Source organism: Leucopleurus acutus (assembly GCF_964270905.1).
Source record: "Leucopleurus acutus genome assembly, chromosome: 13".
NCBI classification, from domain to species: domain Eukaryota; kingdom Metazoa; phylum Chordata; class Mammalia; order Artiodactyla; family Delphinidae; genus Leucopleurus; species Leucopleurus acutus.
The window spans coordinates 8,350,435-8,373,110 of record NC_139155.1 but is presented as its reverse complement, the minus strand read 5'-3'; the positions used below and the strand labels follow the sequence as shown (position 1 = coordinate 8,373,110).

The following is a 22,676-nucleotide window of genomic DNA, read 5'->3' as shown; positions in this document are numbered from 1 at the left end:
TTTACTTATGAAATTTAATGCTTTAATATGTATTCATCATGTTCCTTATATTCAAAGGGTGTCTCTGTAAATGTATCTGCTTACAGATGATAGACAGATGATTGATAGATAGAGAATATATATTCTTAAAATCATTACTGAGTACAGGTAAGAATATACCTGTACTTAATACTTAAAGTATTTATGTAGATGTTTGTAATAATTTCTGATGTTATTCCAAAATCCAGCTTTTTTCACACTCTATGAAAGTATTTTGGTCAATACATGGTTTAAAATATATAATAATGACATCCGTTTTGTTTCAAGTTAATGAAAATGATATTCTACAAAGTCCAATTTTAAATGTCACCTAGCAACTTCCACTACATGACTATATGAACTACATTTTATTTGTTAGTCTGGTACAAAGTCAGCAAGATATCTTCTTTTTTTTTTTTCCATTTATCTTGAATAAAATGGAAGATTAAGTGTAAGGTGTCCCCTATTGAAAATTAAGTCAAGTCTGTGAGAAACCAATTGTCCATAAACCTTCCAACTTCAGAGGACTGTTTGAACAAATCCAAACAGTGCCAATCCAAGCATGGCTGGCTAATGCTCTCCTGGGCTTCTGTTTCCATACAGTTTTCAAGTTTCATGAGCTGTTTTCCAAGACAAGTAAAACTAAATGTTCTCGACCAGGAGTGCACTGGTGTTGAGCATTTCCTTATTAAGCAGCACTGTTTTTTCTTACACTGACACACATGTCACATTAACATATTTCCCAACCACCTGTATTTTTGCAGTGCTTCTTACCTACAGTGTGTTTCCCAGCCCATTTTCTCTTATCTCAGACAAACCAGGGCCCATGTTGACACATCCACCCGTATGAGGCATTCTTTAACTCTCTTCATACAGAAAAGCTGTGTCTGTCTCTTCCCAGCTGATAGTACACGTATGTGCAAACATACACGCACTCTGCTCACCTGTCTCCCCTCTGTCTTCCACCCCTCCCACCTGCCCATACTGACCACCTATTCCTGACTCACATTACTAGTTTTTTTTACTTCTATTAAGCTTTTAGACTTAGATCCAAGTAGATGCCTCTGCCTCCTTTGTCGTTCCTTTGATAGCTCATTTTTGACAAATCTCCACATCTTGACCACATGGAGACTTGGACACCACTGGTCTAAGCCACCTCTCTGTGCAGTAGCAGCAGTAAAGGTGCAGCTGTGTTTACTGAGCACTTCAGGCATGACAAGCTTTGTGCTTTTCACTCTAAAAACATCATCTTATAAAATACTTATAACAACACTTAAGGCACATTATATTAACTTTAGAGATAAGGAAAAATTGAATCTTAAAAAAAAAAAGTTTAAGTACCTTTCCTGAAGTCAGAAGGCTAGGCAGCTGTGGGGTTGATATTTGACAACAGGTCGCTGACAGCAAAGCCCATGGACTTAACTCCGTGATTTGGCCACACAGATTGTGGTGTTCTGTCTTGAACATAGCAAAGAGGCACTCGCATTCCGGCCTTGATCCAGTGGAATAGACCCAGTTGGTGTAATTCTCACCTAACCTGCTCTTTGAATAGAGGGTTCCAATAATTTATTTTACAGTGAGTGCGGTAAAGAGGGAAGAACGTGATGGGCTCCAAGCCTCAGAAACATTACCCACTGGCTATGACAGGATGAACAAATTATGTGACCCCTCTGAGCCTCATTTTCCTTGTCTGTAAAGTTCAGATGGCATATGTGTTGACAATTTATGTGGATATTAAATGGGATAACCTATGAAACCAGTTTGCACAGGGCCAGACCCATAGAGAATGACTCATAAATGCTAATCTATAAATGCTGACTTTTTCCTCTCCCAATTATGTAGATTTGTGTCTTGAGTGCTAAAATGATTTTTTAAATTCTAGGCAATAATTAGGGAGAGACAGAGCAAAAGGAAAATTGATTTTTTAATTATTTTTTTCAATACTTTTTTTCTTTTTTTTGGCCGCACCGCGCAGCTTATTCCCTGACCAGGGATCGAACCGGGGCCCTCAGCAGTGAAAGTGCAGAGTCCTAACCACTGGACCACCAGGGAATTCCCCAGAATTGACTTTTTTGAACCATTTTTTTTAATACATATGAATTTTATGTAGGTGAACACAAATTAGCATTAAGGTTTATCACAAGGGCCAGCAGAGTCCCAAAACAGCAAAGGGAAATTGCAAAAGGCAGTAGCATAACCTGGATAACATTTGTGGTGAAAGCGAGAAGAGGTGCTGGTAGCCTGTACGTTCACAAAAATTCTAGCAGTTGTCAGGCCCTTCCTGCTGCTTCTTGGCGGCACAGGTTCTGTCAAAGTACAAGGCTGTGTTGTCACACGTTGTCATATGTGGGGAGGAAGCTCATCTTCCCAGGAGAGATCAGTATTGGAGTCTAAAGAGCAGTGGACTCAGAAGTCAAGGGGACTGTTTTCTATTGGAGCTTCTGGAGTTAGGATTTTGCCTTGAGCAAATCCTTGAATTTTTTTTGGATTTTGATTTTCCATCTGTAAGATGAAAATGGCTGGATTCTCTAAGAAAGAGTCTAACCTCGAATTACATGGCCAGTGTACACAGTGAGCTTGGGCTTCCTCATACCATGGCAGCCTCAGAGCAGTGTGACTCACATGGTGACTCAGAACAAGGGAGAGAAGGAGAAACTGCTATAAAGGTCTCAAAGGGCATGGCCGAAACAAACAAAATGTCACATCTACCAGCTGTTATTAATCAGAGCAGTCACCAACCAGTCCAGAAGCCCAGATGTAAAGGTCTGGAACCTAGATGCCCTATTTCTAAATGCAGGCTTTCCAAGAATTTGAAGCCATCTTCAATCCTCCACAAAAAATAATGCAGTATCTAATATTACTTATGATGAAACTTCATTTGAAAGTCATTAAACAGAATCTCTTGATGCTCAGAAAAATCACAGGACAGAGCAGAAGCACGATTCTAGTCTCATGCTTCCACTTCCTTAGAAAAGTCAGGTCATACCTCAAAGCCTCAGCCTCCTCTCATTTTAAAGAGGGATATTTCATCCCTTTCCTATCTCCCAAAAATTTTATGAGGATTTGACTAGACAAAATAAATGATCTCTGGGCCAAATGCCAGGAAAAATGACTGAAAGAAGATAAAGGTGTAGAATATTTGAATTTGGCTGAAAATAGGGAAGTGGTATTATTATCTATATGTTGTAAATGCCTAGGAATTTCTAGTAGACCAAGTGCAGATGAAACAAAGGAGAGATGAATGGATGATGGACAACACCACTTCTTGGAAAGGAAGCCCAGACGTGCTAAGAAGGAAGGGGAGATTACTGACCCATTTATGTGGAAGAGTGGAGGTGAAAAGACGGAGGTTAGGCTGAACCCTGGGACAGGGAGAACTTTTGCAAGCGGAGTTTTAAAATATAGCTAAAGAATGGGAAAATAAGTTAAAGAACCATAAAACAGTCAGGAAGCTTTGTGTGTCAATAAAATACCGTTTTCATTAAGTACTATTTTATAAGAGTACTTAAATATACAAGAGGAAATGGACAGAAACATGTTAATTCGAAATTAACACTTTCCTTCATATTTGATAAAGTAGATTTAGTTTTTTTTGAATATATGGAGAAGGAAATTGAGTGAATAGTGTGTGTAGAGAGAGAAAGACTCTACATTCATTGTGCATCTTTTCAAGTACCTATGAAACATTTACAAAAATTGTCGTATATTAGATAAAAATAAAAAATAAACTTCAATATATAGAAACTACTCAGGCCATATTATCTGACCACAATGCATTATTAAATGAAAATTAATAAAATATGCACAAAAAAGCAATATCTCAACAAAATGTACACAAGCAATCTCCCATATAAAATAGGAAATAATACCACAATTACATAATTTAGAAAAGAATGATTTTTATTCTACTTACAAGCCATTGGGATGTGGACAAAGTGGCATTTGGAAGGAAATGCTTTCATTAATAAACAAATAAAAATGGAAATGGAAATATTCAACTTGAAAAGATGGAAAAGACCAAGAAAACAAGACGGACAGAAGGTGGAAGTTAATTAGGATAAAAGCAAAGTATAAGAAAATATAAGAAAAACTGAAAAATATAAATTCTTTATATAAATTTTAAAACCCAAGTATGTAAGTTGGCGACATGAAAGGACTTAAAAAACAGGCAAAATTCCTTTTAAGCTCCAAGAGAATTTGATGCTTTTTTAAATAAAAATGTAAATGTCAAATAATATTAGGAGCACTGAGACTCTTTGGGAAACCACGATCATAACTCCACTTGTACATACTAAATCCTTGGATGGAATACTGACTGAAATGTTTTTTTCTACAGTTTCTCAAAATTCTTTAATATTGGGATCTATTCGTTTTAGTATCAAAAGAGCAGAAACAACTCGAAAGCCTTTCAATGTGGATATATTGAATAAATTGGGGTATGAGATCGTCCTTTGTCTTTGTCCAGGTGCATGTAAGTAAACAGGGCCTATGCTAGGTAGTTCAGTAGAGGGAACGGCTGCACTATTGTTTCTGGACTGCCTTTACTTTGTTTCTGCCTTCCCTCACTCGCCTAATTAGTAACCGTTTGCATCCGCCCTTTGGAACCCAGGGAATGTCTAGGAGACCGAAAGCCTTTTTCCTACAAACAAGACACGGAAAGGCTTTGGTACCCAGGAGGGCCCCACAGGGTCCTGCTTGGTTTCATAGGAACTCCTAATTTTATAAGGTGGCCGCTAGCAAACCTGCCCAGCCTTCAACGTGGAAGAAGACAGTATCTGTATTTTCCTGGTCAGGAAACAAATATGTCCTCCGCCCTGGAGAAAGACACTTTCTTCCAGGCCTGTTTGCTGCACAAGCAAATAATAGTAAGGAACAAAAGTTGTCACAAGAAATGCAGAACCACGAGTGGCCCAGGAAGAATTCTTTCCTAACAACTACCTTTCAACCAAACGTTTTCAAAAGAGTTTTCTGAAGTTTAGGGAAGGGGAGGGAAGCGGGTTGCAGCAGGAAATGATCTCCTCTTTGAGATCGTACACTCATATCAGATGTTGACATCTGTATATTTACATATTGCCTAAATGGGAGTGAGCAGAAGCTGCCAACCCTTGTTTATATCTTTAGTCTTCTAAATATGAGGTTCTTTGCTTTGGGGTTTCCTTTCTTATCCACTGGAAGACAGCATAACTCTTATCTGTATGATGCTCAGATAAAGGTATTAACTGAATATCCATAGGGCACACTTTGGGCCAAAATCATCCTCTTGGGCTGTGGGCTTTGTGAGATGTGTAGATTTTTTTTGTTTTGTTTTTTGTTTGTTTTTTCAGTACGCGGGCCTCTCACTGCTGTAGCCTCTCCCATTGCGGAGCACAGGCTCCGGACGCGCATGCTCAGCGGCCATGGCTCACGGGCCCAGCCGCTCCGCGGCATGTGGGATCTTCCCGGACCGGGGCACGAACCCGCGTCCCCTGCATCAGCAGGCGGACTCTCAACCACTGCGCCACCAGGGAAGCCCTGAGATGTTATTAATTAGAGGATTGCCCACTGTCAGAAAGTGCACGTTTGCTCAGATTACATCAGAGAAATGTGCACGAAGGCCAAACAAAACCATTTCTGGATATTTTTAAAAAACAGTGTGAATCAGTAAAAATAAATTTCTTTCTTGAAAATGCAATGTAAAGTATTTTTCTATTTGAACTAATCACGTGTCTGAGCATCACCTGATGGGATGTTGTGTGGATCTCTGTAGCTAACCTTACAGTTTATCTTTCAAATAAGAAAACATACCACACTTTTATCACAGAACTTCTCTGGGAAAACACTTTTTGTAGTATGTACAAACTCCTATTGCAGGAGCAAGGAGAAAGATCTATTTGAGGAAAGAGCCATTGGGTAAGGGTGGGAGCGGGTGTCAGGAAAAACTGTAAGACGCTGTGTGTTCAGGCCACTCAGGATGGCTGCTCTCTTGCTCTCTGTCTATCGCCTGCCCGACCAGGGCCTGCTTCACCTACACCCTATGCATACGACTGACCTTCCTGCGTACTTGCCCCAGGTCCCAGCTGGTGATTGTTCTTATCAAAGGGGCGGGGAGGTGCATTCCCTCCGCTGGTTTCCCTGGTAACTAATGAGTCCACCTGACGTCAATCCCCATATAAGTGGCAATCCCCCTCCCACAGCAAAGACTGCCGCCATGCCTGCCACATCCTGTCTGACTTGCGCCGGCACATGGTACGGTGTCACTCCAGGACCTTGCTTCAGACATGTAAGCTCCCCCATCCATTAAACCACTGATGTCTCTGTTGCCAGCTCCGGGCTCTTTCTTCGGTCTTGAAGCTGGGCAAGCACAGGGCTTGTAGGCTTGTGGGGTGCAGCCCAACAGACAATGAAATGGGTGAAAAAGAAATGGTATCTTGGGCTTCCCTGGTGGCACAGTGGTAGAGAGTCCGCCTGCCGATGCAGGGGACACGGGTTCGTGCCCCGGTCCGGGAAGATCCCACATGCCGCGAAGCGGCTGGGCCCGTGAGCCGTGGCCGCTGAGCCTGCGCGTCCGGAGCCTGTGCTCCGCCACGGGAGAGCCCGCAACAGTGAGAGGCCCGCGTACCGAAAAAAAAAAAGAAATGGTATCTTGTGTCTGGCACCATTTGGGGGTATCTGTTTCTGAAAGGGCTTGCACCTCCATTTTTTGAGTTATTTTACAATTCAATAAATTGTAGAAAGCCGATAGTATCAGTAATGCAGGTAATTCTTGCTTACAGAAATGCAAATAAACGTGTCTGATGGAATGTAATTGATTATTGCTGTGGCTGTTTACGGCATTCCTGACCAGCTAGAAGCCCTTTGAATTCTCCTTGGAATCAGTCGACCATCTTTTTGTTCCCTTCTTAATTAATGAGTGAGATGAATTGCTTACAAGTGTTCATTTCATATTTTTTAAGTCATGATTTTCCTTTTTTTAAAATGATATCTTAGGAGTTCCCTGGCAGTCCAGTGGTTAGTATTCAGAGATTTCATTTCAGTGGCCCCAGGTTCAATCCCTGGTTGGGGAACTAAGATCCTGAAAGCCACACGGCGCACCACGCACCCCCCTCCAAAAAAACCAAAATGGTATCTTGAAACAGCAGGTAATGCAGGAATCTGTAACATTATATCATATGTCACCCACGTTTAACGCTGAACTTTTAAAAGAACACATTTCAGTTTACTATTTTAAATAAAGCCTAACACACGTTATCTTTTTCTTTTAGCTTCAGACAAGCTTGACTGAACCAATGACGTTATCCAAATCAATATCTCTTCCTCGCAGTGCATACTGGCATCACATCACTCGTCAGAACAGCGTTGGGGAAATCTACAGTTTGCAAGGCAAGTAACCGTAAAGCACCTGCTTTAGCTTCCTACAGGTGGACCACCAGCCACGCAAATTGCTTTGTATTTGCATTGCTTGCTTTTCCTCCATTTCCAGTTATCAGCTGTTACTGGCCACAGTGGGAGCTCTGAGATTTACCGTGGCTTTGCTAAAGGTATCATTTCATAGACTCATGGTAAAAATTATCCCAAAGATCACCAAGGGCTGAGGACCCGCTTTTGTACAGGAATTTGACTAAAACATTATACAAAACATATTATCAGAAGCTAAAAGTAGCTAATACCAGGGTCTGTTTCATGCTGTGTTTTACAAAGGATTTCTTACTTAGCATCTTGTTGCCATAAAATAGGATTGCATATCAGTTCAGGAGGCTGACTTCCAGCTCTGGGATGAAATGCTGCATGAACCTACTCATAGTTTTAAGGTTTAGCCAGAGCCTTGACATAGAAACCATATGGGAGGGTGCAGGGCAGAAGGAGACAGGTGTAAGTATTGTTGCTTCTGTATTTTTCCTAATGATACGGCGTTGACTGACTGCTTGGCAGGTGGAACAGAGGAACAGAGAGCAGGTATTTGATCGACAGCAGCAGAACTCAGTTTCCGTGGTTTTCTTCCTATTTTTTCCCTTTTGTCCTAAATTCATAAACTTAACCTTCAGATAAAATATTCAGCTGCAAGAAACTAACAGCTGACCAAGACAGGAGGAAGCAGGAACTAGGAAAAATAAGGCTAAAAAAACACAGCTGAAAACACTCACCAAACCTTTTTTGAGCATAATAGGCTTGAACATACTAGGTACCCAATAAATACCTGGTGAAGGAATGGCCATCATAACCTTTCAGAATATTTTTCTTTTCATACATTAACTTTTGCTCATATTAACAACACTCAATGTTTTGACAAAAAAAGAAAAAAATTCTGTAACAAGCAAACTGAAATAGTGTATTTTTAAAACAGTATTTGCTTGCCAGAGTTTCAAAGCTAGAATAATGGGATTTGATGAGTGGGAATGAATGATTAGATACGTTCTGCAAGGAAAAGCAGTCAGAACCACGTTAGTCACTTACAGAATTGCATTTTATATTTTAAATGAACCCTCTTATCACCAACTTGACTACCTGTATTTAATAGATCCTTATTATCTTTTTGTATTATTTATTTGTATGAGAAAATCTTTAATGGCACAAGGATTAGAGGATTGAGAAAAGGAGGGGAACTGCTTTGACAGTTTCATTTGTCAGAAAGAGGAGACGTGCTTCCATTCTGTTTTTTTCTGTCCACAAATGCCAGTGACCACACACTAAAATCGCCCGAGTCACGATCTTATGAAGCTAATCTTGCTTGTTCCGGGGATTAGAAAAATTAGAAAATATGCCTTTAACGTAAGGTTGTTTTTATTTAAACGTAAACATATATATGTAAATATTGATAGTCAATAGAAGAAAACTAAAACTATGGAATATTTGAATAAGAGAATAAAAACAGTTAAATTTCTAAGCAAAAAGAAAGCGAGATGTTAATACAAATAGATTGGAAATGGGTTGGAACCACTGTACTGAAAACTTTGGGTTCTGACAAGGTGTCGGTTTGTAATCCCAGCAAATAAAAGACTGTGGTTTTCATGGTAACATACAGAAAACTTTTCTCCGAAGGTAGCATTAAGATTTAGACTGATAACTTCAGAAATAACGTCATAAGCACCCAACAAAAAATACCAGAATGCATTAAATTTCTGAAAACATTGCCAGAGACTTGTTGGAGGACAGTATTGATTTACACAATAAAATAGAATCAATAACTAATTAGAATTCTCTATGATTTATGTCACAAATATTAATTTCCAGTTAGGGGTTTCAAATGCCTTATTGATTACGATGAACTGTTTATTTATATGATCTTGTTGGCAAGGTAAAATTTACCTTCTAACCTTCCAGGTTCTTTGGCTGGTCTAATAATTAAATTGACATTAGATTAACAGGAGAAAACCAATTTGTTATATATACACGGGAGTCCCATGAGAGCCAAAGGCAAGTCTGGCAACCGAGGCTTATGTGGCATATCCTGAGCTAAGGGAAGGCACAGGGGCCTGGGGCTTCCAAGGGGAGGAAGGTGAGTCACAGGAGATAAGAAGAGCAGATGTTTGGTAATTAACTGTTTGCCCTGCCACGCTGATCGGTCATTCAGATAAAGTTATCTCTGTGTCTGAGCCAGGCCCCCTGTCGGAATTCTTTTGATTAAGTGCGAGGTTAAAGCTCTTCCTGAGTCTTTTGGACCTTGACTGTCTTCAGCTCAAAATAATCCACACGCCAAAGTGGCACATTTTGGGGAGGCTCATTCCGAACCCCTTCAATGTCAATGTCACATTCTTCTTTGGTCGTTAGTTGTTGTTTTTATGTAACAAAAAATATGCATTGATTAGGGTCATTACTGTAAGTCAGATAAATATAGAATATACTCAATGTAGAGTACATTTCACTCTACTGTGCATTTATTTTTGTGTTGCATACTTCTTAGAGCAATACATTTTGCCATTTTATATACCCCTCATATTATGGTTATATCATATAGATAGAGATACAGATAGATAAATAGATTGTAGGTAGGTAGACGATATATAGGTCAATATAGATGTAAATTTGTTAGTGATACTTTGACAATGATTTGTTCTCCTTTTGTTCTGCTGAGAGAGGTGGAGGGGCAGAGCCTTTGACCATGGTTTTTACTGGGGTGTAATCTCCTCAGGCTCTGCCCTCATGGAATTAGGGCAGAATAAAACTACTGAATCAAGAAAAATCAAAATAGAAACCACCTCATCACCCCTTCACGCACAGGTGCATTTTTTTCACTAAACTACATTTAAAAGTGGTTAGTTTGCATCTCACTCCCTCAGTTGTGCTCCTTGAAGTGGCATCACCTCTTTACAAAGAGGAGAACATAGTCAAGCAACTATCATCCTTGATCTTCCAGAGTCAAAGGAAAACTCTGGCGTTGGTGGGTGATATATCATCACGTAAACTGCAGGTAGCATTGAGGAATAAAAATCCGTCGTTAGAATTTTTTCACCATACTGTTAACATTCTAACTGTGAAGCTGAGATCAATATGAATTAAATTCAACAGGCTTTCATTCAGAAGGTAAAGGGGGGAAAGTTTTATATGCTTAGAGTTCAATAGATTGGAATTCATTAATAAGCAGCACACGTAGTGGAACGGAAAAAAAATTCCTGGTGTGCAAACAAACCCATTACATATAAAGACTTACCCATAACTTCAATTGCCGGTCACCCTCAAAACTGCACTTTACTTGGCTTTACTGTATTCACTTCTGTCATCCAGTCTATAACCATAGAGGCAATATACACTGTAAAAGACTGACGTATCAATACTGACATCCTGCGTTTTGTTTGCTCTAATGTTTGGAGGAAAGGTGCAATAGCAGACCTCTCCATGGTACTCCCAGAACAGCGCTCTGAGAGTATGAGCTGTTATGGTTTCCCCAGTGTGCTCTAGCTCTCTGGAGTCAAAAAGATTGGGAAACAGAATGATTCCTCTTTAACAAGTACACACTAGCTAAGTACGAGGCCGCTGCTGTTAAAATCTCTATCCCTAAATGGCTGCGATGGGTTATGTCACCTCTTCCTGGAGGAGTCGTTAATAAAGACTTTTCCTTTTCTTGATTTTTACCAGGTAATCGGGATGATTGATTTGTATTAGAAGGTAATTTTTTATTTATGTCTCTCTAACTTCTGCATTTATGAAAAACATTTGTGTCAAAACACATTCTAGGGCTTCCCTGGTGGCGCAGTGGTTGAGAATCCTCCTGCCGATGCAGGGGACACGGGTTCATGCCCCGGTCCCACATGCCGCTGAGCCTGCGCGTCCGGAGCCTGTGCTCTGCAAAGGGAGAGGCCACAACAGTGAGAGGCAGGCCCGCGTACCGCAAAACAAACAAACAAACACATTCTAGAGATGTTATCTCTAGACTCAGGGAAACATAAACTGTTAAAGGGAAGGAAACATGATCTTGAACTCTTGACTCAAAAGTGAATGCTCAAAACACAGCATTCGTTTTACTAGTGATATAACTGTGATTTTAGTTCCAAGGCCTTCAGCAGAAGTGTTGGGAGGATGAGGAACAGTCAAAAAAAGCGGGAGACAGAAAGAAAGAAGGGGGGGGAGGGAGGGAGGAAGGAGAAAGAAAGAAAAGAAAAGAAAGAAAAAGACCACTCAACAGCCAATAAATCGAGAGGCAATTTCAGTAGAGAAGGATGGACTTTATTCAGAAGAGCCGGCAATCTGGGGAGATGGTGGACTCATGTCCAGAGACCAGTTCCCAAGGTTCTGCTCAGCCATGACAGCTTTTAAAGGGAAAAAGGGGAAACCATCTCAGTTAATCATTAAGGCAGGAGGTCAGATTCTTCATCATTTTTCTGCTGTGTGCAGGCCTGCTGATCCTTCCCATCTTCCTTGGGATGCGTCTTGCCCACGGGGTCTACCTGCCCCTGCAGGGTCCACCCGCAAATTTGCTAAGGGAAGAAGCTAGGGGTAGAGAGTCAGTCATTCTTTAACTACTTAATTCTTCATTCTTACTCGTTCTCATCCAGGAAAGGGACCAACAGGTTAGGTAAGGTGTTGTGTATATTTAGAAAAGCAGAAACCAGGAGCTATGTTACATGTTGCCTGATCTCATCTTTATGACTAGGGTCTAAGGAAAACAGGGAAGAAGAAACAGAAAAGGGGCAAAGGAGCTGCTTACAGTAAGGAGGTCAGAGTTTTTCTTACTTAAGGCTCTCACCTTGACTTTTAATTGCCATTCTACTTATTTAGATGATGGACTATAGAGCAGGGTCTTTAAAGTGGGATTTGTGAAGATGACAAGAGCATTTATTAAAGATGACAAATCAAACTAGTAAAGACCATGGGTGGTACCAAAGCTCGCTCACGGGAGGCACTTGTGAGTCTTCAGTGAACTCAAAAATGTATTAGAAAATGCATTATAAAGGATACAAGGAGGGGATGGCGTCGAGACCACTCTTCTCTCTGAGGACAGTTCTCAACCAGTGTCGCGAAAGGAACCACGTCCACTCCACTGTCCCAGCAGCCCTTCTCTGTGCACAGGCTCAGGCCTTTGTTGGCGTGTCTGTTCCTTGCTTTAGGATTGTTGTTAGTGAACACAGACACTTGCTGTTGCCGGTCTTTCCTTTGGTAGCACAGGAGATACTGTGAGATGCTGGGTTTCTGCCTCTCCACCTGATGCTTCCATCCGGGATGAGCTCTTGCACAAGCTACAGTGATGAGAAGGGGGCATCGAGAATGTGAGCTGGAAATAATCCCCACGTGCCGCCTTATGAGACTGTGTGTTATCTTTAAACTTTCCCTGATACATTTAATTACTATTTTTTACACAAATCTACATGGGATAGGCTGGGACTCGTTTTTGAACAGCCTGAACAACTTCGCTCTCGGAATTAAGGACGATTGGGGGTGCCGTTTGTAAAGGTGACAACTTTTGGAGTTCTGCTTTCATTAAACTGATTAATATTCAGATGCCAGCTCTGAACTGTCTGCTCCCTCCGCCCGTGGTACATCTGTAATTAGCTCCAGACCCCCGGTGTCAGCACAGCAGCCAACCTGATTACACAGAAGGCATGTTATGTTCACCGAAAGGGCATCTGCTGCTCCAATTTCTCAGAAGGACAGGATGCAAACAGGCAATTAGAATTAGAGATAACCTTTGGAAAACGGTAAATAGAGTTCTGGCGGAGATGAAGGAGGTAAATCAAAGGATTTACTCACTCTTTGCTCAGCTCTGACCCTCTGTCCTTCTTTACTGCCTGTTTAATTTCAAGTTCGCATGGTTTTCAAATTGCTTCCATTGAGATCTTCTGTTTAAATTTTCATGATATGATGTTTTCCAAATTGCAAAGTTAATAAAAGCCTCCTGTAGCAAGTAACACACACACACAGAGAAATCTGCACCAGTGGTAAAAAGGAGCTTGCACGTGTTCACGCTCCCATCTTCCCAGGATTTGATCTACATGTTGTCAGGTGAATCAGTCACTGTGGGTCCACAGCAGCCAGTACATCCCACGTTGTCCATAAGGCCCGACCCTGCTTCTGGCGATTCGGCAACAAACCTGAAAACATGAGCCGGTTTTTAGACTCAACACTTTGTGTCTATCAAACCTTCTCTATGAACATGTACTGCATATCCTTACCTTACGAAGGGGAAGTCAAAGGCAGAAAGTGCCTCCATGGATATCAGTTTTCAGAGAGGAATGAAACAGTTGCTTCCCCAAGATAGACACCAAAAAGACGCTCCAAATATTCTCAGTGTGAAATGTCCCTCATACCCCACAGTTATCATCCATCACTCCCTCCCAGACATTTAGGTAGAGCTTTACTATATCAATCTATTTGTTTATAAACCTGTTTCTTCTACTAGCTTCTGAGGTAGCAACTTTTATGGTGAATCTACATTTTCTTTTTCCATTTTTTTTTTAATGTTTGAATTTTACTTTTTTACACAGCAGGTTCTTATTAGTCATCCATTTTATTCACATCAGTGTATACATGTCAATCCCAATCTCCCAATTCATCACACCACCACCACCACCTCCTGCCTCTTTCCCCCCTTGGTGTCCATACGTTTGTTCTCTACATCTGTGTCTCAACTTCTGCCCTGCAAACCAGTTCATCTGTACCATTTTTCTAGGTTCCACATATATGGGTTAATATACGATATTTGTTTTTCTGACTTACTTCACTCTCTATGACAGTCTCTAGATTCATCAACATCTCTGCAAATGACTCAATTTCATTCCTTTTTATGGCTGAGTAATATTCCATTGTATATATGTACCACAACTTCTTTATCCATTCGTCTGTTGATGGGCATTTAGGTTGCCTTCATGACCTGGCTGTTGTAAATAGTGCTGCAATGAACATTGGGGTGCATGTGTCTTTTTGAATTATGGTTTTCTCTGAGTATATGTGCAGTAGTAGGATTTCTGGGTCATATGGTCATTCTATTTTTAGTTTTTTAAGGAACCTCCATACTGTTCTCCACAGTGGCTATATCAATTTACATTCCCAGCAACAGTGCAAGAGGGTTCCCTTTTCTCCACACCCTCTCCAGCATTTGTTATTTGTAGATTTTCTGATGAAGCCCATTCTAACTGGTGTGAGGTCAAATACCTCATTGTAGTTTTGATTTGCATTTCTTTAATAATTAGTGATGTTGAGCAGCTTTTCATGTGCTTCTTGGCCACGTGTATGTCTTCTGTGGAGAAATGTCTATTTAGATCTTCTGCCCAGTTTTGGATTGGGTTGCTTGATATTTTAATACTGAGCTGCATGAGCTGATTCTATATTTTGGAGATTAATCCTTTGTTGATTCATTTGCAAATATTTTCTCCCATTGTGAGGGTTGTCTTCTCATCTTCTTAGTAGTTTCCTTTGCTTTGCAAAAGCTTTTAAGTTTCATTAGGTCCCATTTGTTTATTTCTGTTTTTATTTCCATTACTCTAGGAGGTGGATCAAAAAAGGTCTTGCTGTGATTTATGTCATAGAGTGTTCTGCCTATGTTTTTCTCTAAGAGTTTTATAGTGTCTGGTCTTACATTTAGGTCTCTAATCCCTTTTGAGTTTAGTTTTGTGTATGGTGTTAGGGAGTGTTCTAATTTCATTCTTTTACATGTTGCTGTCCAGTTTTCCCAGCACCACTTATTGAAGAGGCTGTCTTTTCTTCCTTCATTGTACATTCTTGCCTCCTTTATCAAAGATAAGGTGACCATATGTGCGTGGGTTTACCTCTGGGCTTTCTATCCTGTTCCATTGATCTATACTTCTGTTTTGTGCCAGTACCATACTGTCTTGATTACTGTAGCTTTGTAGTATCGTCTGAAGTCAGGGAGCCTGATTCCTCCAGCTCCATTTTTCTTTCTCAAGATTGCTTTGGCTACTCGGGGTCTTTTATGTTTCCATACAAATTGTGAAATTTTTTGTTCTAATTCTGTGAAGAATGCCATTGGTAGTTTGATGGGGAATGCACTGAATCTGTAGATTGCCTTGGGTAGTATAGTCATTTTCACAATGTTGATTCTTCCAATCCAAGAACATGGTATATCTCTCCATCAGTTGGTATCATCTTTAATTTCTTTCTTCAGTGTCTTATACTTTTCTGCATACAGGTCTTTTGTCTCCTCAGGTAGGTTTATTCCTGGGTATTTTATTCTCTTTGTTGCAATGGTAAATGGGAGTGTTTTCTTAATTTCTCTTTCAGATTTTTCATCATTAGTATATAGGAATGCAAGAGATTTCTGTGCATTAATTTTGTATCCTGCAACTTTACCAAATTCATTGATTAGCTATAGTGGTTTTCTGGTGGCACCTTTAGGATTCTCTACATATAGTATCATGTCATCTGCAAACAGTGACAGTTTATTTCTTCTTTTCCAATTTGTATTCGTTTTATTTCTTTCTCTTCTATGATTGCCATGGCTAGGACTTCCAAAACTATGTTGAATAATAGTGGTGAGAGTGGACATCCTTGTCTTGTTCCTGATCTTAGAGGAAATGCTTTCAGTTTTTCACCATTGAGAATGATGTTTGCTGTGGGTTTCTTGTATGTAACCTTTATTATGTTGAGGTAGGTGTCCCTCTATGCCCACTTTCTGGAGAGGTTTTATCATAAATGGGTGTTGGATTTTGTCACTAGCTTTTTCTGCATCTATTGAGATGATCATATGGTTTTTCTTCTTCAATTTGTTAATATGGTGTATTACATTGATTGATTTGCATATATTGAAGAATCCTTGCATCCCTGGGATAAATCCCACTTGATCATGGTGTATGATCCTTTTAATGTGCTGTTGGATTCTGTTTGCTAGTATTTTGTTGAGGATTTTTGCAACTATATTCATCAGTGATATTGGTGTGTCGTTTTATTTTTTTGTAGTATCTTCGTCTGGTTTTGGTATCAGGGTGATGGTGGCCTCATGGAATGAGTTTGGGAGTGTTCCTTCCTCTGCAATTTATGGAAGAGTTTGAGAAGGATGAGTGTTAGCTCTTCTCTAAATGTTTGATAGAATTCACCTGTGAAACCATCTGGTCCTGGACTTTTGTTTGTTGGAAGATTTTTAATCACAGTTTCAATTTCGTTACTTGTGATTGTTCTGTTCATATTTTCTATTCCTTCCTGGTGCAGTCTTGGAAAGTTATACCTTTCTAAGAATTTGTCCATTTCTTCCAGGTTGTCCATTTTATTGGCATAGGGTTGCTTGTAGTAGTCTCTTAGGATGCCTTTTATTTCTGCAGTGTCTGTTGTAACTTCTTTTTCATTTCCAATTTTATTGATTTGAGTCCACTCCCTCTTTTTCTTGATGAGTCTGGCTAATGGTTTATCAATTTTATCTTCTCAAAGAACCAGCTTTTAACTCTATTGATCTTTGCTCTTGTTTTCTTTGTTTCTATTTCACTTATTCTCTGATTTTTATGATTTCTTTCCTTCTGCTAACGTTGGGTTTTGTTTGTTCTTCTTTCTCCACTCCTTTTAGGTGTAAGGTTAGATTATTTGAGATGTTTGTTGTTTCTTGAGGTAGGATTGTATTGTTATAAACTGCCCTCTTAGAACTGCTTTTGCTGCATCCAATAGGTTTTGGATTGTCGTGTTTTCATTGTCATTTGTCTCTAGGTATTTTTTGATTTCCTCTTTGATTTCTTCAGTGATCTCTTGGTTATTTAGTAACGTATTGTTTAGCCTCCATCTGTCTGTGTTTTTGTTTTTTTTTTCTAACTTGCCTTTTATTTTTTTAATTTTTTTTTAACATCTTTATTGGGGTATAATTGCTTTACAATTGTGTGTTAGTTTCTGCTTTATAACAAAGTGAATCAGTCATACATAAACATATGTTCCCATATGTCTTCCCTCTTGCGTCTCCCTCCCTCCCACCCTCCCTATCCCACCCCTCCAGGCTGTCACAAAGCACCAAGCCAATATCCCTGTGCCATGCGGCTGCTTCCCACTAGCTATCTACCTTACTACATTTGTTAGTGTGTATATGTCCATGACTCTCTCTCGCCCTGTCACAGCTCACCCTTCCCCCTCCCCATAACCTCAAGTCCGTTCTCTAGGAGGTCTGCGTCTTTATTCCTGCCTTACCCCTAGGTTCTTCATGACATTTTTTTTCTTAAATTCCATATATATGTGTTAGCATACGGTATTTGTCTTTTTCTTTCTGACTTACTTCACTCTGTATGACAGACTCTAGGTCTATCCACCTCATTACAAATAGCTCAATTTCGTTTCTTTTTATGGCTGAGTAATATTCCATTGTATATATGTGCCACATCTTCTTTATCCATTCATCCAATGATGGGCACTTAGGTTGTTTCCATCTCTGGGCTATTGTAAATAGAGCTGCAATGAACATTTTGGTACATGACTCTTTTTGAATTTTGGTTTTCTCAGGGTATATGCCCAGTAGTGGGATTGCTGGGTCATATGGTAGTTCTATTTGTAGTTTTTTAAGGAACCTCCATACTGTTCTCCATAGTGGCTGAACCAATTCACATTCCCACCAGCAGTGCAAGAGTGTTCCCTTTTCTCCACACCCTCTCCAGCATTTATTGTTTCTAGATTTTTTGATGATGGCCATTCTGACTGGTGTGAGATGATATCTCATTATAGTTTTGATTTGCATTTCTCTAATGATTAATGATGTTGAGCATTCTTTCATGTGTTTGTTGGCAGTCTGTATATCTTCTTTGGAGAAATGTCTATTTAGGTCTTCTGCCCATTTTTGGATTGGGTTGTTTGTGTTTTTGAGCTGCATGAGCTGCTTGTAAATTTTGGACATTAATCCTTTGTCAGTTGCTTCATTTGCAAATATTTTCTCCCATTCTGAGGGTTGTCTTTTGGTCTTGTTTATGGTTTCCTTTGCTGTGCAAAAGCTTTGAAGTTTCATTAGGTCCCATTTGTTTATTTTTGTTTTTATTTCCATTACTCTAGGAGGTGGGTCAGAAAGGATCTTGCTGTGATTTATGTCAACAGAGTGTTCTGCCTATGTTTTCCTCTAAGAGTTTGATAGTTTCTGGCCTTACATTTAGGTCTTTAATCCATTTTGAGCTTATTTTTGTGTATGGTGTTAGGGAGTGATCTAATCTCATACTTTTACATGTACCTGTCCAGTTTACCCAGCACCACTTATTGAAGAGGCTGTCCTTTCTCCATTGTACATTACTGCCACCTTTATCAAAGATAAGGTGTCCATATGTGCGTGGGTTTATCTCTGGGCTTTCTATCCTGTTCCATTGATCTATCTTTCTGTTTTTGTGCCAGTACTATACTGTCTTGATAACTGTAGCTTTGTAGTATCGTCTGAAGTCAGGGAGCCTGATTCCTCCAGTTCCTTTTTTCGTTCTCAAGATTGCTTTGGCTATTCGGGGTCTTTTGTGTTTCCATACAAATTGCAAAATTTTTTGTTCTAGTTCTGTGAAAAATGCCAGTGGTAGTTTGATAGGGATTGCATTGAATCTATAGATTGCTTTGGGTAGTAGAGTCATTTTCACAATGTTGATTCTTCCAATCCAAGAACATGGTATATCTCTCCATCTATTTGTATCATCTTTAATTTCTTTCATCAGTGTCTTATAATTTTCTGCATACAGGTCTTTTGTCTCTTTAGGTAGGTTTATTCCTAGATATTTTATTCTTTTTGTTGCAATGGTAAATGGGAGTGTTTTCTTGATTTCACTTTCAGATTTTTCATCATTAGTATATAGGAATGCCAGAGATTTCTGTGCATTAATTTTGTATCCTGCCACTTTACCAAATTCATTGATTAGCTCTAGTAGTTTTCTGGTAGAATCTTTAGGATTCTCTATGTATAAGATCATGTCATCTGCAAACAGTGACAGCTTTACTTCTTCTTTTCTGATTTGGATTCCTTTTATTTCCTTTTCTTCTCTGATTGCTGTGGCTAAAACTTCTAAAACTATGTTAAATAAGAGTGGTGAGAGTGGGCAACCTTGTCTTGTTCCTGATCTTAGTGGAAATGCTTTCAGTTTTTCACCATTGAGGATGATGTTTGCTGTGGGCTTGTCATATATGGCCTTTATTATGTTGAGGAAAGTTCCCTCTATGCCTACTTTCTGCAGGGTTTTTATCATAAATGGGTGTTGAATTTTGTCAAAAGCTTTCTCTGCATCTATTGAGATGATCATATGGTTTTTCTCCTTCAATTTGTTAATATGGTGTATCACATTGATAGATTTGCGTATATTGAAGAATCCTTGCATTCCGGGAATAAACCCCACTTGATCAAGGTGTATGATCCTTTTAATGTGCTGTTGGATTCTGTTTGCTAGTATTTTGTTGAGGATTTTTGCATCTATGTTCATCAGTGATATTGGCCTGTAGTTTTCTTTCTTTGTGACATCCTTGTCTGGTTTTGGTATCAAGGTGATGATGGCCTCGCAGAAGGAGTTTGGGAGTGTTCCTCCCTCTGCTATATTTTGGAAGAGTTTGAGAAGGATAGGTGTTAGCTCTTCTCTAAATGTTTGATAGAATTCACCTGTGAAGCCATCTGGTCCTGGACTTTTGTTTGTTGGAAGATTTTTAATCACAGTTTCAATTTCAGTGCTTGTGATTGGTCTGTTCATATTTTCTATTTATTCCTGATTCAGTCTTGGCAGGATGTGCATTTCTAAGAATTTGTCCATTTCATCCAGATTGTCCATTTTATTGGCATAGAGTTGCTTGTAGTAATCCCTCATGATCTTTTTTATTTCTGCAGTGTCAGTTGTTACCTCTCCTTTTTCATTTCTAATTCTATTGATTTGAGTCTTCTCCCTTTCTTTCTTGATGAGTCTGGCTAGTGGTTTATCTATTTTGTTTATCTTCTCAAAGAACCAGCTTTTAGTTTTATTGATCTTTGCTATTGTTTCCTTCATTTCTTTTTCATTTATTTCTGATCTGATTTTTATGATTTCTTTCCTTCTGCTAGCTTTGGGGTTTTTTTGTTTTTCTTTCTCTAATTGCTTGAGGTGCAAGGTTAGGTTGTTTATTCGAGATGTTTCCTGCTTCTTAAGGTGGGCTTGTATTGCTATAAATTTCCCCCTTAGAACTGCTTTTGCTGCATCCCATAGGTTTTGGGTTGTTGTGTCTCCATTGTCATTTGTTTCTAGGTATTTTTTGATTTCCTCTTTGATTTCTTCAGTGATCACTTCATTATTAAGTAGTGTATTGTTTAGCCTCCATGTGTTTGTATTTTTTACAGATCTTTTCCTGTAATTGATATCTAGTCTCATGGCGTTGTGGTCAGAAAAGATACTTGATACAATTTCAATTTTCTTAAATTTACCAAGGCTTCATTTGTGCCCCAAGATATGATCTATCCTGGAGAATGTTCCATGAGCACTTGAGAAAAATGTGTATTCTGTTGTTTTTGGGTGGAGTGTCCTATAAATATCAATTAAGTCCATCTTGTTTAATGTATCATTTAAAGCTTGTGTTTCCTTATTTATTTTCATTTTGGATGATCTGTCCATGGGTGAAAGTGGGGTGTTTAAGTCCCCTACTATGAATGTGTTACTGTCGATTTCCCCTTTTATGGCTGTTAGTATTTGCCTTATGTATTGAGGTGCTCCTATATTGGGTGCATAAATATTTACAATTGTTATATCTTCTTCTTGGATCGATCCCTTGATCATTATGTAGTGTCCTTCTTTCTCTCTTTTAATAGTCCTTATTTTAAAGTCTATTTTGTCTGATATGAGATTTGCTACTCCAGCTTTCTTTTGGTTTCCATTTGCATGGAATATCTTTTTCCATCCCCTTACTTTCAGTCTGTATGTGTCTCTAGGTCTGAAGTGGGTCTCTTGTAGACAGCATATATAAGGGTCTTGTTTTTGTATCCATTCAGCCAATCTGTGTCTTTTGGTGGGAGCATTTATTCCATTTACATTTAAGGTAATTATCGATATGTATGTTCCTATTCCCATTTTCTAAATTGTTTTGGGTTCATTATTATAGGTCTTTTCCTTCTCTTGTGTTTCTTGCCTAGAGAAGATCCTTTAGCATTTGTTGTAAAGCTGGCTTGGTGGTGCTGAACTCTCTCAGCTTTTGCTTGTCTGTAAAGGTTTTAATTTCTCCATCAAATCTGAATGAGATCCTTGCTGGGTAGAGTAGTCTTGGCTGCAGGTTTTTCTCCTTCATCACTTTCAGTATGTCCTGCCACTCCCTTCTGGCTATAGGGTTTCTGCTGAGAGATCAGCTGTTAACCTTATGGGGATTCCCTTATGTGTTATTTGTTGTTTTTCCCTTGCTGCTTTTTTTTTTTTTCCCTTGCTGCTTTTAATATGCTTTCTTTGTATTTAATTTTTGACAGTTTGATTAATATGTGTCTTGGCGTATTTCTTCTTGTATTTATCCTGTATGGGACTCTCTGTGCTTCCTGGACTTGATTAACTATTTCCTTTCCCATATTAGGGAAGTTTTCAACTATAATCTCTTCAAATATTTTCTCAGTCCCTTTCTTTTTCTCTTCTTCTTCTGGAACCCCTATAATTCGAATGTTGGTGCGTTTAATGTTGTCCCAGAGGTCTCTGAGACTGTCCTCAGTTCTTTTCATTCTTTTTTCTTTATTCTGCTCTGCAGTAGTTATTTCCACTATTTTATCTTCCAGGTCACTTATCCGTTCTTCTGCCTCAGTTATTCTGCTATTGATCCCATCTAGAGTACTTTTAATTTCATTTATTGTGTTGTTCATTGTTGCTTGTTTCATCTTTATTTCTTCTAGGTCCTTGTTAACTGTTTCTTGCATTTTGTCCATTCTATTTCCAAGATTTTGGATCATCCTTACTATCATTATTCTGAATTCTTTTTCAGGTAGACTGGCTATTTCCTCTTCATTTGTTAGGTCTGGTGCATTTTTATCTTGCTCCTTTATCTGCTGTGTGTTTTTCTGTCTTCTCATTTTGCTTATCTTACTGTGTTTGGGGTCTCCTTTTTGCAGACTGCAGGTTCGTAGTTCCTGATGTTTTTGATGTCTGTCTCAGTGGCTAAGGTTGGTTCAGTGGGTTGTGTAGGCTTCCTGGTGGAGGGGACTAGTGCCTGTGTTGTGGTGGATGAGGCTGGATCTTGTCTCTCTAGTGGGCAGGTTCACGTCTGGTGGTGTGTTTTGGGGTGTCTGTGGCCTTATTATGATTTTAGGCAGCCTCTCTGCTAATGGGTGTGGTTGTGTTCCTGTTTTGCTACTTGTTTGGCATAGGTTGTCCAGCACTGTGGCTTGCTGG

At 39.3% G+C, this 22,676-nt stretch overlaps 1 protein-coding gene across 1 annotated transcript in view; it reads left to right on the top strand.

Annotated features, from left to right (window-relative positions):
- The window catches only part of DOK6 (docking protein 6), a gene marked incomplete at its 3' end in the record, with an annotated part of 404,645 nt that overhangs the window by 322,739 nt on the left and 59,230 nt on the right, over positions 1-22,676 (top strand). Inside the window, exon 7 of the mRNA XM_082852683.1 lies at positions 7,260-7,377. Coding sequence (XP_082708809.1) covers positions 7,260-7,377 — 118 coding nt within the window. The remainder of the gene's footprint in view (positions 1-7,259; positions 7,378-22,676) is intronic.